General features: G+C 43.0%; 2 protein-coding genes across 2 annotated transcripts; one reads left to right on the forward strand and one right to left on the reverse strand.

The window, feature by feature from the left end:
• Positions 1–359: 359 nt before the first annotated feature.
• LOC134206878 (mediator of RNA polymerase II transcription subunit 10) lies at positions 360–1,074 on the reverse strand. Its single transcript, XM_062682621.1, has 2 exons — positions 809–1,074; positions 360–750 (listed from the first exon to the last, which is right to left on the reverse strand). Exons 1-2 carry the CDS (start codon positions 928–930, stop codon positions 480–482), a joined length of 393 nt encoding a protein of 130 aa, XP_062538605.1. The 5' UTR covers positions 931–1,074; the 3' UTR covers positions 360–479.
• A 5,550-nt stretch (positions 1,075–6,624) lies between these two features.
• Positions 6,625–13,272, forward strand: LOC134206880 (nuclear pore complex protein Nup205-like). Its single transcript, XM_062682623.1, has 5 exons — positions 6,625–6,802; positions 6,911–10,032; positions 10,094–12,575; positions 12,634–12,810; positions 12,873–13,272. Exons 1-5 carry the CDS (start codon positions 6,793–6,795, stop codon positions 13,088–13,090), a joined length of 6,009 nt encoding a protein of 2,002 aa, XP_062538607.1. The 5' UTR covers positions 6,625–6,792; the 3' UTR covers positions 13,091–13,272.
• The last annotated feature ends 1,262 nt before the right edge of the window (positions 13,273–14,534 follow it).

Raw genomic sequence — 14,534 nt, forward strand, 5'->3', positions numbered from 1 at the left:
AACGTCAAATGAGGAAACATCGTGAAAGCTTTGCTCACCAGTGCTCACCGAGTGAGTGAAATTGCGGTGCATTGCAACTCCGAACTCCGTATAAGTGCTGTCAGTTTAGCATGTCATAACGAACCATGGTTATTGACCACCCCTAATAGCGTCTTAAAATTAAGTTACGATATTCAAAATAAAAATTATTCACAAATTTATGATACCTATAGATACTAAAACCGATTATGAGACAAAATTGTTAGCTCTTTATGATCTAATACAAATTATTTATTCTTTTGTTATATGTATGATTATGATGGAAGTATGAACAATATTCTACAATATTAAGGAGTTCTTTACCATTGACTAAACATTGATTGGCTTCCCGCAAATTAGCTCACCTTTATTCCGCTTATATAATAGAGAATTTAATAAAATATCTTAGTATCTAAAAAATCGTCTTCCCCCTATAGAACATCCGACGCCAAGTGCTTCCCTTATTCGTCACCACGGATGGCCTTGTACTTGGCGAGCTCGGTCGGAAAGGTGTCGTCCAGCTCCTTCAGCAGATTGCTCTTGAACTTCCGATAGGAATCTATCTTCCCTTTGACTTCTTCGTTCTTGGTCAGCGCCTTGTCGATGCAGTCCTTGGTATAGAGCTGCGGGTTGCGGCCCTGATCGATGTAGTCGAACACCTCCAGCGGAACATTGACGTCCACTTGGTTCTTGAGCTTGTCGATCTCCTGTAGGCCCGTTACCAACAATTGTCTGCAGAATTGAACGTTAAAAGTTCGACAATCTAGAATAGATGCATTGAAATACTTACATTTTCTGATTCAGAACGTTCTGACCCTGCGGTTGAAAGTCGCTGACAATGATGCGAATTTGGCGAACATTTTCAATGAACCTTTCCAGCTGGCTTTCCAAATTTTCCAACGGGGATGTCATTGTTTCGGGATAGCCGACAATTTTGAACACGCAGCAAATAAATAACTTTATTTAGGCGAAGAAAAACAACTTTTTGTATCCTGATTCCGACTACGACTGCTTGCTTTATTCGCGGAGATTGAGACTGTTTTGATTTGAGGTAAATTTTTGCTGTGAGTTTTGGCATTTGCAGAACACTGAAATAAAAACTTTTTATTATGTTTGTTCAAATGGATGTGAGGCGATATACCCCATAAAAAAATGACAGCTCCGAAGTTTTATACACACGGAAGAAAAAAAGTACCCAAAATTGAGTATTTTTAAACTTACTTTTGAGTTATTTTTTCTCTTCTCTTTCATCCACACTTTCTTTTGTTGTCAAAAACAAAAGAGCCAAACAATCCAACGACGCCAGTTCAATACGGGAAGCCAGTGTTGAGTTTTATTACCTGAGGTCGAAATTGAGTAAATTAAACTTAAATTTGGGTCAATAAATTTTCCGTTGGGTACTTTTTTAACATGGGAGTAAAGGCAAACTACTTCGACACTACTTACTCAATTTTGGCTTCCCGTACGGATGTTCGAGGTTGGGTGAATTAAACTCACTATTGGGTAGTTTATTTCTTCCGTGCACGGAAGAAATAAACTACCCAACCTCGAACATCCGTACACTCTGGTAAAAATCTATGCTGAATAGATTTAAAGTCATGCTAACTGGCTATTCGCCTGGTTGACCCAGTGTTAGTTTAAGTGCAGTTTATTCTCGATTAGTATAACTTTGATGAATACGGTATATAGTATAGATTGACCTTATTGCCAATAGTATTTCCTGGGAAAAATGTATTTTAGATTGGATTGTTTTGAATGTTTATATTTACAAATTATAAATTAAAACAAGAAATAGACAATTGATATTTTATTTTAAAAAAGATGTAAGTAATTTAACAAATCATTTGTAGTTTCCATGCTCTACATTCCGCATTTTTGAAACATTGCCTTTTGGGTTTCCATGATAAATTGCCTGCAATCTTGAAGTTTACCACTATGGCATGCCAACAGTCGTCCGTCCCCCAACTTAACCGCAGCTATCCGTATTCGTGATCTCGGAATATACGCCTGACCTTGACTGCTACCCAGCTTTCGATTGGTGTTATCCCGGCTGCAATTGATGGATCCATATGTCACTTTCGGATCGGAAACTTGATTTGGTACTCGTTTCTGGTACTGACTATAGGCGGCCGAGGAAGATGCTTTGTTTGGTACTGTTTTGGGATACTGTTTGGGACAATCGTGGAACCGAGCAAAGTGGTTATTTCGTTCCAGTAGAAATCGGCATCCTGGCTGATGCCACACAGCAGAGTCGAGTACGTGCTCGTGGATGAGATGCAGCCGTAAAACATTCTCTAGAGGCGAGCTTTGGCATTTATTTGATATTCTTAAACCCGGTCTAGAACAAAAAGACAATGAATATCTACATATTTCCTCAGTGTCTTACCTTTTTGTTATCCGCAGATGCTGTTGGGTTAAATAACTAAATAATTTACGATCGTACTAATGAGGTTTACCATGCGTTAGAAGGAAAAATGAAATTCTGCAAAAGACAGTATGCAAAGAAACGTATATTTCTACGTTAATCCCGCTTAGTTTAAATTATAATGATTGATAGTATACATTGTTAACCTAAGCTAGTTTAATTCATAGAAATCTCGCTTAACTTTTCAAAAGGACCTAAGTAACATTTTTTTCATGAATTAATTTGAGTACTGCAATCGAAAGCTTTCATGTTTTTCTGTTGATTGCGCTATTCAAATTAATTCATGAAAAAAATGTTACTTAGGTCCTTTTGAAAAGTTAAGCGAGAAATGACAAATAAGATTAATTTAAAATCTTTTTCGGATTAATTATATTTCTGAGTGTACGGGAAGCCAAAATTGAGTACAGTATACCCCCGCTGATCCGGCAAATGTATGGCCGGACTATCGGGGTTTCTCTCGTTAATCCGACTGTCAAATCCATACAAATGAACCAAAACAAAATCACAGCACAAATTTGAAGACTGACAGCATAATGTGTTTAAATGGGTGATGATACTTTTTAATCCGGAAAATTCCGAATTGGCGAGATGCGGACTAACGAGTCGTCGGACTAGCGAGGTCCGGATAAGCGGGGGGATACTGTATTGTCTATCTGGAATAAATTTATACCGCTTTTTATACCGAAGTTGGATTTTTCTCCAGATACAGGCAACTTTCCCAACTTCGGAAGTATCTGCTTGTTGATACATAAAAGTGAATAGTGGAAGTAAATGGAAGAATAATAGTCTTTTAACCTTGTAGCATTTCCCCTACACGTAAAAAAAATTAATTATTTTGTTTATTCAATTCCATTTACGTTATCCATAAGAGACCAGACATAATTTCTTATTTTCCATTATATACTTCTCATAAGAAATGTGAATAACACTTATTTCAAGTGTGTATATCGAATATTATCGTATCGCATGAAAAGTATAAGTTTTGCCCAATGGCAAAAATGTATTGAGCAAAACTTATACTTTCGACTAGGTTGGGATATGAAAAAACGGCATCAGTGATGTTTGTTCTGGTGCCAGAGGAAAACAGCTGCAGAAGAAAAAAAAGTAAAACTGGTAATTGATTGCGATTGTATTTTACCTGTGATTATAAATATTATTATTAATACGAAGGAAATTTATATGTTTCAGTTACCCATCAGAGGCGATCTCTTGAGAGTTTGCCAGAGCTGTGGTCACTGTGGTTGCGCTGAAACACCGATACGGTAGTCATAGTAAAACGGTTCATATGCAATGAAGACTCACGGTGGCGGATTCCACCAATTCCACCGACAGTATGTGTTGGAACATAAGAATAGCAAACCGGAGTAATAAGCAAGCTCAAGTTTTGGAAAGAAGTGTAGAATTGTGTGACCTCTTTTTTGGTGAAGAAGCATAGTTGGACATGTCTATCCGGCGGTACGACATCAGAGTCCGGGAGTTACTCGATGACACTATTTGTATAAATTAGTGAGAGGCGGTGCTTGCCGGGGTGCTTGCTAACGGCATATCTTAACAATGGTCGATCAACAACAACACCGAAGAGCAGCTTTCAGAGTGCAGGATCATCACACGGATGACCGGATTATTCCAATAACGTCATGGCGCGGCGCTGCTTGTAAACGTACATGATCAAAGCATGTACATAAAAGGTTGTGAAGATATGCCTAAATTATGAAAAAAAAATAATAATAACTAATAAACAATTTATATACAAACTTTGATTTTCAAATAATTTCAAGATTTAAAATGAAAGGAAACAGCATTTGAAACAAGAATGAATTTATTATTATATCCCTAATGAAAGTCATACGTTATCCATATACAAACTATTCAAAATTTCTTATCGGGCATATAAATATGGGACATGAAAAGTATAAGTTTCATGTTATGGTTGTCTTATGCAGTGCCGTATAGCTTGCATTGCTGATAAATATACATTACATTGCGAAACTACAATGGCAAAAATGTATGTGTTTGGATAAATATATTCATTATGAACATTTTTTTTCGTGTAAGACGCTCTAAAAATAATTAATCATTTACAATCTACTAAAACAAACGCTAAAATTTACCTGAAATTCACGTAACATCTACGAGAAAAATATTTTGTCACCACCTGCACATACCGTGAAAGCTACGTGAAAATCACGTACATTTTACCTGAATCACTTGACCTGAATTTGGTTTTCAGATTCACTTAAATTTTACCTGAAAAGACTAGTGGAAAATATCTACGTGTCTTTTCAGGTGAATGCTATACACGGTAACCGCAAATTACACCTTTTATGAGTACAGTTCACACATTTTTCAGTTTATATTGTATGTATACGTCACAAAATGAATTATTTTTACTACTCAATAAGGGTCTGTCTCAATTGGATAATTAAACTGAAATTAAACTTAAAAGTGACATTTCAATAATTATCGAATAACCCGGCTCGCAGAGCAAGATTACTTTGACAGATATCGAATCATTTTCCATCGATGTCCTATTGGAATTGCTGGGTAGCACCAGCCATTCTTTTAACGGGGTAATTTTTAATTTTCGAACTGTCACTTAAGTTTAATTCTCCAAATGAGACAGACCCTAAGGAGTAGAAAATATGCATTTTCGTAGATTTACCATCATCCTAAAAATGCGTAAAAAATAGTACCAAACCATTTTCCATTTGTGTGCTCGCCATTTTTTATTTGTTTGTTCCGTGAATGCACATAGTTTCGTGCTATCTTTTGTAAAAGGTAGTAAAAGTGAAGGATTTGCCAATTTTTTTTAGCTAAAGATAATTTTGAGAAGCTTTCGGGTAAGAATTATGATTTTGTAAATGAAATTCCTGCTGTTTTTGATCAATTATTATGACTTTGAAAAGGTATCCAATATCAATCACCTCACATACCAGGTTACTTGGAAGAATTGAAGCACAAATTTCGGAAGCACATACTGAAATGTCACCCGCCGAAATTGCAGCCACAATCGGGCGTTGATGTTCCTTCACATCCGGATTAATCCAATGGCATTCGAAGGCAAACTAAGCACACCGAATGATGTCGAATGAACTCGATGATGAATCCTAACTATTCCAGTTTTTTTTTCTAATAAAGAATATAATGTAAACTTGTTTTGTTCCCTTTTTACGTCTAAAACAGTTGGCCTGAAAGAAATTTAACATTTAATCATATTTGCGATGAACCAAGAAACTCACCCATATATTTGTTTACTAAAAATGCGTAAATTTCACTCATGAGCGAATTTCGTGGAGGGATAAAAAGTACGCAATTTTTGACATAGAGCCGGAATACGCACACGTAAAAAAATAACCTTATATGTTATGGCAAAAAACCATTCGAAAATACTTATACTCTTCATTATGCCACCTAATGAATGATCCCATATTAAAATCCTAATGACATTCATAAGTTAATGAAAAGTATAAGTTTCGGAATGTATGTGACTAATGCGATGTATAAGTTTTTTCTTATACATATCATTAAGCGCCTACTTTGGCAAAAATGTATTAGAAATATTAATAATAAATAACATTAAATTTTTTTACGTGCATTAATGAGTAAAATAGTTTTACGCATTTATTGGGTAGTCCCGGTAGTCCCAGTTGGTCACTGAAATGCGTATTTTGTACTAATTATTGAGTATTTTGGGGTTACCGTGTACGTGAAAATTATTTGCAGTGGCACACGGAAGAAAAAAGTACCCAAAATTGAGTATTTTTAAACTTACTTTTGAGTTATTTTTCTCTTCTCTTTCATCCACACTTTCTTTTGTTGTCAAAAACAAAAGAGCCAAACAATCCAACGACGCCAGTTCAATACGGGAAGCCAGTGTTGAGTTTTATTACCTGAGGTCGAAATTGAGTAAATTAAACTTAAATTTGGGTCAATAAATTTTCCGTTGGGTACTTTTTTAACATGGGAGTAAAGGCAAACTACTTCGACACTACTTACTCAATTTTGGCTTCCCGTACGGATGTTCGAGGTTGGGTGAATTAAACTCACTATTGGGTAGTTTATTTCTTCCGTGCAGAGATGAAATTTTGGTGTTGTGATAAACCCAAAAGATGCAAGTCGTATGTACTCACTCAAATGAACACAAACATGAGTTGGATTCCAGAGAGCAGGAACGCATTCATTTAACTGACTGTCATTTTCGAGAAAAACGAAAAGCTGCTGGTGCGTCGTTCGCGGAAAAATTGAACCGCCTTCCAGTTTCCTCGGTTTTGCAAAATTAAAGGAACAATCCTCATTTACACTGTCCGGGTATATCAAACGACTGTTCACGGAACCGTAATTTATTCAAAATGAGTGAAGGTTAGTAGATTGTTTCGGTATTTTGTCTGAATTTCCGCGCCGAAATTTCGAACCCATTATGTAGGGTTATGTTTATAACAGTTCGGGGTTGTTTGCATTCCATTTCAGCCACTCCGGACGATATGTGGACCCCGTTCAAGCACCTCTTCAACAGTATCGAGTCGTTCCTGTCGGCGTCCGGCAGTAGCGCTGGGCAACAGCAGGAACAAAATGTGGCCAGTCTGGATGCGCTGCTGCGAAAGCACAAGCAGAATTTTACCACCCTGCTGCGAAATCCACCGAAGAATGCCAAAAGCCGGGAGGCAATCCGGGTCGGGATTACGGACGGAATAACGCTGCCTGAGTTTGGGCACACGATTCTGTCGAAGGATCTGGTGGACGAGAGTGTGATTATTTCCGATATGTACGATTTGAACGAGTACATTGCGCTGGAATTGCTTTGCACAGCGCAGCAGCAGATGCCGAATCATCCGGGGCTGCCACGGGGCTTGGTGGCAGTATTGCTGTACTACGATGGGAGAAAGTCGTTGATTGCGAGCTTGAAGGAGCTGTTTCAGGCCCGGGCTGGTGTGAGTTGGTGCACGGATGCGCCGCACGAGATTACGCAGCTGATAACGGCGTACACGGATGGGCTTGTGGCTGACGGTGTGCTGAATAAAATCGTGGATTTGCTGGGGGAGTTGGATGTAACGAAAGAACTGGACGTTCTGACGACGAATCGGGCGCTGGGTCCGCCGAAGCATCATCGCCAGGTGCTGGATTTGTTCGAGGAGATTCGGGTGCTGTTGGCAACGTGTTTGTTCAACTGGGCGGCACAGTGCGGGCTTCCACAGGGCACGACAGTGAAGCTGATCCGATACTTGGCCAAGTACAAGTCGACGGTGTCGAGCGGCGGAGTGGACAATGTGACGCTGGCGCTGCAGATGGCGTTGATGTACGGGTTGGATATGAGCGTGATTCAGAGGCGGGAGGATGGGGAGGAGGTCGTGAAACGGCTGCCAATGGTGAGGGATCCGGAATTCATCGAGAAGGTGATGGATGCAGTGTGTTCCAGTTGGGAGTGCGAAGGTTTGCGATCGGTTTCGTTGTTTACGTTTGGATTGGCCATCGCGACGCTACGGCTGGCTCCTCAGAATCTGTATTCCAACACGGCGAAGATTATCGATCAGGATGAGTTGCTGGTGGATGCGGCGATCCAAGGGAGAGTGTTTGATTTTATTCATTACACCCTATTGGAGAATGATTTGATCTTCCGGACGGAGTTTTATTATCGGAGGATGCATGTTTTGTTCACGGACTTTATTGAGCTGATGCACTCGAAAGTAACTGAATTGAGAGCGCGGGCGGACGAAACGGCACGAACTGCTCAGGCTTTCCAACAGCAGGGCTTGGATCCACCTGCCAATCTGTGTCGAAACTTTGAGGCACTGCTGCTGTCAGTAGGAAAGCTGTATCAGAATGACCAAATGCGACTGAATTTGTCGTTGGAGTATTGGGGACCGATGGAAGTGGCAGCCAATTATCAACGAGCATCTTCCCGATCGGTTTGTCTGTTCAAATTCATCCGTCTGGCAGGGGAATTGTTACCGCCAACACTGTTTATTCCTTATTTGAAAATGCTTGCCGGATTATCGAGTTGCCCACAATCCGCCAGGAACGCATTCAACCTGCTGAAGCAAGGCGGCGGTGCTTCCGGGTCAATGGCCACAATTTCCTGGGACCATTTCTTTAATTCCTTGTTTCGTTATTATCAAAATCTCCGTCAGGAGCAGAATCCGGGAAGCGAAACAGTTTACCGAAATCGTGCTCTTAGTAGAAACATCAATCCGCAGGAAATCGCTGGATTGCAGGCAGTTCTCCAGGTAATTCGTGCCGTCGCCACACATGACGAAGTCGCTCGAGTCGCCCTTTGCGAACATCCGAACTGGGCTCCTCTACATGTCTTACTAGGACTTATTAGCTGCTCCGTTACCATTTCGTTGAAAGCCGAGCTTGTTCAGACGCTCGCCGCGCTTGGTAAAAGTAAGGAAACCGCTCTACAATTGTGGAACAACCTCGAAGCATCCCAGGTCATAACAACAATACCCACTACGAGCACCTTTGCCAATCGTGGTATAGAATCCGAGCTAGAGGAAATTGAATCGCGCAACGAAACCTACCCTCTGACGCTAGGAATGCTGGACCTTCTCTACACGCTTTGTGAAACCGCAATTCCACGAGGCCTTGGTGCCGGTCCTCGCAAACCAGGACTTGATCCGTACGTCACTTTCATCATCGATGCGGTGTTTTTACGTTTCTACAACCGCAACTACAAGAATCCAACTGAAAAGTGGCAAATCGCTGAAAAGTGTCTTCGACTGCTGAACTCCTTCGTTCAGAACTACGCCCCTACCCCGGCAGATTTCCCCTCGCCCACCCAAATGCGCGAGGAAAACTCTCCCCCAGGCTTCCACATCCTGCTCCAGGTCAACACCAAATCAGACTTCCTCCGTCTACTCCTGCACATCATTGACGAATCGTGCACTCTTTTCGATTCGTTCGCTCCCTTTCCTGGACGCAAACATCTAGAAGCAACTTGCCACTTCGCCCTGCAAATCATCGAACGGGCTCTCGAAACTCAGGAAGATTTCTTCAACGCCCACTTCTCTGCCAACTGTTCGATCCTCCTTGCCGGAGCCAACAAACTCCTGCTGGGAATGAACCCCCGCAGCGGAAAAGCGGACCACATGCTCAACATCGTCCGTTTCGTCACTTACAGTTCCTGGCTTCCCGAGAACGCCCTCGTTTCTATTCGCATTCTCACGGCCATCATGCGCCAACCGAACGTCAATCAGCAAATTCTCGGACTGCTGACGCAAAACGAGCGAATCAAAAACGAAATACGCCAAGGCTTCGTCGAGTGCCTGGAGAGCGAATCGGTGACGTTTGCCGCCTCGGCAGCGGCATCGGTCGATCCATCCGGTGGGGACGAAGGCGACCAGGATATGGAGGACTACTCGGCTGCGGATGCCGGTTCGGCTGTCAGCGTGGAGCTGCAGATTAAGGAGGCCATCATTGGTCTGCTGCAGGAGTGTTTACCCCAGCAGAGCACTCCCAATTTGGCGCACTACCTGCTCGGGTTCGAGCTGAACAAGGAACTTCGGCTGACCAATCTGCAGCAGCCGGGGGTGATGAATTTTCCGAGCAACTGTGCCAAGTCGCTGATTACGCTGCTGGATAATGCGCTGGAGGTGAGTGGAGTTTTGGATTAATATTTTTTTAAATTTTATTCTTTTTGTCAAATTTTCACAGACTTCAAAATCCGGCAAGCAATCGACCACCGCCCAGGACCGCCTCATCGAGCATGCCTACGGTCTGCTCCACTCGCTGTGCTACAACAGTCGCACCTCGGAGGTGATTCTGCGCTTCCTCCGGTCGTGCAACGACTTCCTGTGCCGGCACGTTAACGGTCTCCCGTTCGCCAACGTGAAGAGTCCGCACGTCCTGAACCAGATGACCGGTTTGCTCAAATGCGTTGCCATCGAGCTGAAGCTGACCTCCGACAAAAGTCAGGTGTCCCAGTTCGGGAATGTGTGCAAAATTCTGCTCGGTGTGGTGCAGAATCAACCGAGCGAGACGCTCCCGTTGGAGTTGTCGCACCACTACAGCACGGTCAATTCCAGCATGTTGATGAGTTCGGTCACGGGGATGGAACCGGGAGCGACTGTTTCCCGGAAGGCACCAGAATCGGCGAAGCTGTTGCTGTGTCAGTTGTTGGATTGCTTGAACTTCGAGATCAAGTCGCTGGATAAGCCCAAGTGGGACTATTTTGATAACTCGTTGCTTCAAGGGCTACTGCAGGAGTGTGAGATTTCGGTTCCCGGGTCGGCGCTGAAGTTGATCGATATCAAGAAGCTGCATGACGTGCTAAAGGACGAGTTGAATTCGGTGCAGACGACGATCGCAGCCGGACAGCGGGCGCACATATCGGCGGAAATCGAAACGATTTTGATGTACGCCTTGCAGTTGAACAGCCAGCGGAATCTGTGTGCGTCGACTGTGAAGTTCTTGGAAGCGTGGGGACAGGCCACGGAAGTGCTATTCAGCGTGACGCCGACGATGTTTGTTTCGCTGGATGTGAAGCAGGGATTGCTGGTGGAGATAGTGCAGGCGATGCTGAGCAAGGTGGTGCCGAATCAAGTCATGCCGGAGTTGGCAAACCTGGCGTCGTCGACGATATTGCTGTTGATGGTGAACCTGCGGCACTGCTATTCACTGAAGAATGGGGGAGAAGGTGCTGCATCCGGGATGAATGACAGTACGCTGATGACGTCGTTTGGAGGAAGCTTCGCGCAAAATGGTGTGGGACAAGGAGTCGGACGATTCTCACCCAAGGCCAATACGCTGAGCTTGAGGTACATTTTGCAGAACATTTTGGAGTGGATTTTGATCAGTGGCGTGGGATCGCAGAAACTGAGAATTAATTTGTATGCGGCGCTGCTCAACTACATGCACATTGTGAAGGCGAATCGGGATAAAAGCGAACAAAATTCGGAAACGTCCAAGGACGAATTTTACGTATCGCGACTGGATAAGAGTCTGGCTTCCGGAAGAACTCACGATGCAGGAGGAGATGAATCGCACGCTCAAATTGAGATGGTGGTGGAGATTGTACAATCGTTTGGAGACAAGTTGATCGACATCCTGTGCCACGATTGCACCGGAGGCTTGGATATCTGTAAAATGTTGGCCTTGTCCTGTGTTGACATGCTGCTGGATATGGACTCGATGGCCAATGTAATCCAGTTTATTTCGAAACGAGGATATTTGTCCCATTTGATTGATAGTTTACTGAAGAATGATGCAAAGCTGTGTAGAATTCTGGACAATCAGCCGGAGAATATGAAGGCTTTGTATGTCTACGAATCAAAAATGGCCATGTTGAGTCGCATTGGTAGTTCGCACATCGGAGCAGAACTGCTGTTGGAAGAAAGAGCGCTCAGTGTCCTTGCTGGGATGAAGGTGTTCGATCTACACCCAGATTTTCAGGTTCAGAACTACTCCCCACTTTATCCAACATCATCAAGCTTCATCCCCCCGATTGAAGCTCGCTATCAACAGATCCTGTTCCCAGCATTAAACCTTTGCGACGTCATTCTGTCGACTCTGGGTCAAGAAAACCACTCGGCTGTTACTCAGGTCATCAACTTCCTACTGTCGCACGGAGACATGATCGAGATTGTGCTGCGTGCGGGAACTCCGTTCCTAAATATCGGCCTTCTTCGAGAACTCGCCGGAATCACTGGTCTGATCGCTCGTGCTGCCAACCAAGAAATATCCAGCTTGATCACCCCAAATGCCAATCAGGACCTCGGTGCCCATTTGTATCGTTTGCAGAAACTCATGCTGACGCTGTTCCCGCGATTCACCCTCTCGGACCAAACGCTGAAAGAACTGAACCAGAACGTCCTGACCAATTGCAGCGAGCGCGAAAAGGCCGCCCATTTAAAATATTTCCTACAGATCGGCGCCAACTTGGCGCTCTATGCCAGGAACAGCATTTCCAACCATTCGGTTGACCATCGAACGATCAACGTACTCTTTGCGCCACAGATTAGCGAAAGCGTTCACCACCGCCAGGTCACCGGAGCTGCCTTGGAGACGAGCCACAGCCTGAATATCGTCGTCATCCAACTCAAGAATTCGGTCGAGTACTTCCACCGGGAGAAGCTGTCATTCGAGAGTTTGGTTCGCCAGAGAAATTCGCTTCCAAGTCTCAGTTTGGATACCAATGGTAATATTCGATGCTTTCGTATTTGATTCTATTAATAATATTTTGATACGATTTTTAGTTCAAATTCAACACAACATCCTCACCGAGAGGATAACTGACAAGCAGGAGGAGCTGAAGCGTTGCGTCTTCATAACCGAGCACTGTCTGTATCTTCTTTGGGCGCATCTGGACTTCTTCATGCTGCGTGCGATTCCTGTCAACACATTGCACTTTAACCTTTCCTGCGGATCTGACAGTAAGTTTCAATTTCGTTCATATTTTGAATAACTATTATTCAAAAGCATTCTTCCATTTCAGATTACCTCTCGTCCCAGACGGAAGTCGGTTGGAAGATTACCGCCGACGACGTGGCGGCACTTAAGAAAACACTCATTGCCATCTTCAACGAAACGTTCTGCAAGCAGCTGCTGGCCACCGGGCAGCAGGGATCGGACGCCCGCGCATCGGATAAGGGCTTCATCGAGGCGCTACTTAGGCGAATCAAGCGGCTGATTCAGTTTGTGCCGGTCAAGTGAAGTTGTCCCGGATCAGTTGGTTGTAGATTAAGGTCTTATTAATAAGGGTTTTTCCTATTCAATGTCTAACTCGTTCGTTTGAAAACTGCCGTAGCACTGCGTTGTTTACTGCAAATATTAATACTACACACTAATGATGTAATTATTTTTGACCGATTATAGTGTTTCGTAACCGATGGTAAGCTGTCTGTGTGAATGTTATGTGTTGCTGAAGTGGATATCACACTCTCAATGTTTTATTAAGGATTGTCCTTCGATAGCTTCTGATGCTGGTATCGATTTATCAGTTCTACACATTCCGGATCGCGTTTTCATTTTGACGTTGGACAACGTCTTATGCAAAGGTACTGGAGGTCAAATCAGAATCTGAAATTGGGTACCCGCACGAAATCATGTAAGATTTTGAACGTATAGCGTCTTTATCTTTCGATGGATTTAGGAGACTTTTATATCAAACGACTCGGAAAGTTAAAAGAGTAGTAAGCTGCGACTATAGTAGTAGGCTATGTACATAATTGTAATATTGAATAAACTTTTCACTTTTTCTTCAAACGTCAATCGAACAAGTCGTTCTTCTTGCGCACTCAAAATAGGTTATGGACCTATGTGCGAACGTTCTATAGAAGATTATAGAATTTCTCGAAGATTTTTCAAGCTTTTCTATCAAGTATTAGAAATGGTATTAAGTGATAGTCACTTCTAGCCAATTTGGGAAGATCCATTAATTACTCACTTTACTTATGGATCCTGCACACCTCCGGTGGTGCAAAGGGCCGACTTGAAAGATCCCCATCCTGAGCATTGCCCAGCTATCGCTTTAACTTATTGCCAGGTTAGATTTCGATCGACTTCTTTTATTTCTCTATTCATGCTTCGCCGCCATGAGCCTCTGGGTCTGCCTCTGCTGCGATGTCCCACCGGGTTCCAGTCTAATGCTTGTTTACAGATTTCTTTTTCGCCCCTACGTAGAGTGTGGCCGACCCAGCCTTACTTCCGATCCTGAATTTCTGTTGCTATTGGCCTCTGACGACAACGACGATGGAGCTCGTCGTTTGAGATCCAGTTGTGAGGCCACCAGGCCCGAATTATATACCGCAGGCATCTGTTAATGAACACCTGCAGCCGTTGAGTGTTCTCCACTGATACACACCATGTTTCGCTATGTTTCGCTAGCGTATAACAGCACAGATTTGACGTTAGAGTTGAAAATTCGTATTTTGGTGCGTTCACTTATCTGCCTGTTTTTCCAGATATTTCTTAAACTCGCAAAGGAACATTCCTCCGGATGTTCCTCCAAAAATTTCTCCGGGAGTTCCTTTAGGAATTTCTCCTTAAGTTACTCCATTAATTTCTCCGAGAATTCGAACAATTGTTTCCGGATAGATCACAAATAATATTACATAAGTGCAAATAAAACTGTAATAACAAAATAACAACTGTAATA

This window comes from Armigeres subalbatus, chromosome 1, assembly GCF_024139115.2.
Source record: "Armigeres subalbatus isolate Guangzhou_Male chromosome 1, GZ_Asu_2, whole genome shotgun sequence".
Taxonomy (NCBI): domain Eukaryota; kingdom Metazoa; phylum Arthropoda; class Insecta; order Diptera; family Culicidae; genus Armigeres; species Armigeres subalbatus.

Coding starts and splice junctions, on each gene's coding strand:
- LOC134206878 (XM_062682621.1), bottom strand. CDS start 930: ATGACATCCCCGTTGGAAAATTTGGAAAGCCAGCTGGAAAGGTTCATT. Junction 751..808: donor AACGTTCTGAATCAGAAAAT/GTAAGTATTTCA, acceptor TCAATTCTGCAG/ACAATTGTTGGTAACGGGCC.
- LOC134206880 (XM_062682623.1), top strand. Junction 10,033..10,093: donor TGCTGGATAATGCGCTGGAG/GTGAGTGGAGTT, acceptor AAATTTTCACAG/ACTTCAAAATCCGGCAAGCA. Junction 12,811..12,872: donor CCTTTCCTGCGGATCTGACA/GTAAGTTTCAAT, acceptor CTTCCATTTCAG/ATTACCTCTCGTCCCAGACG.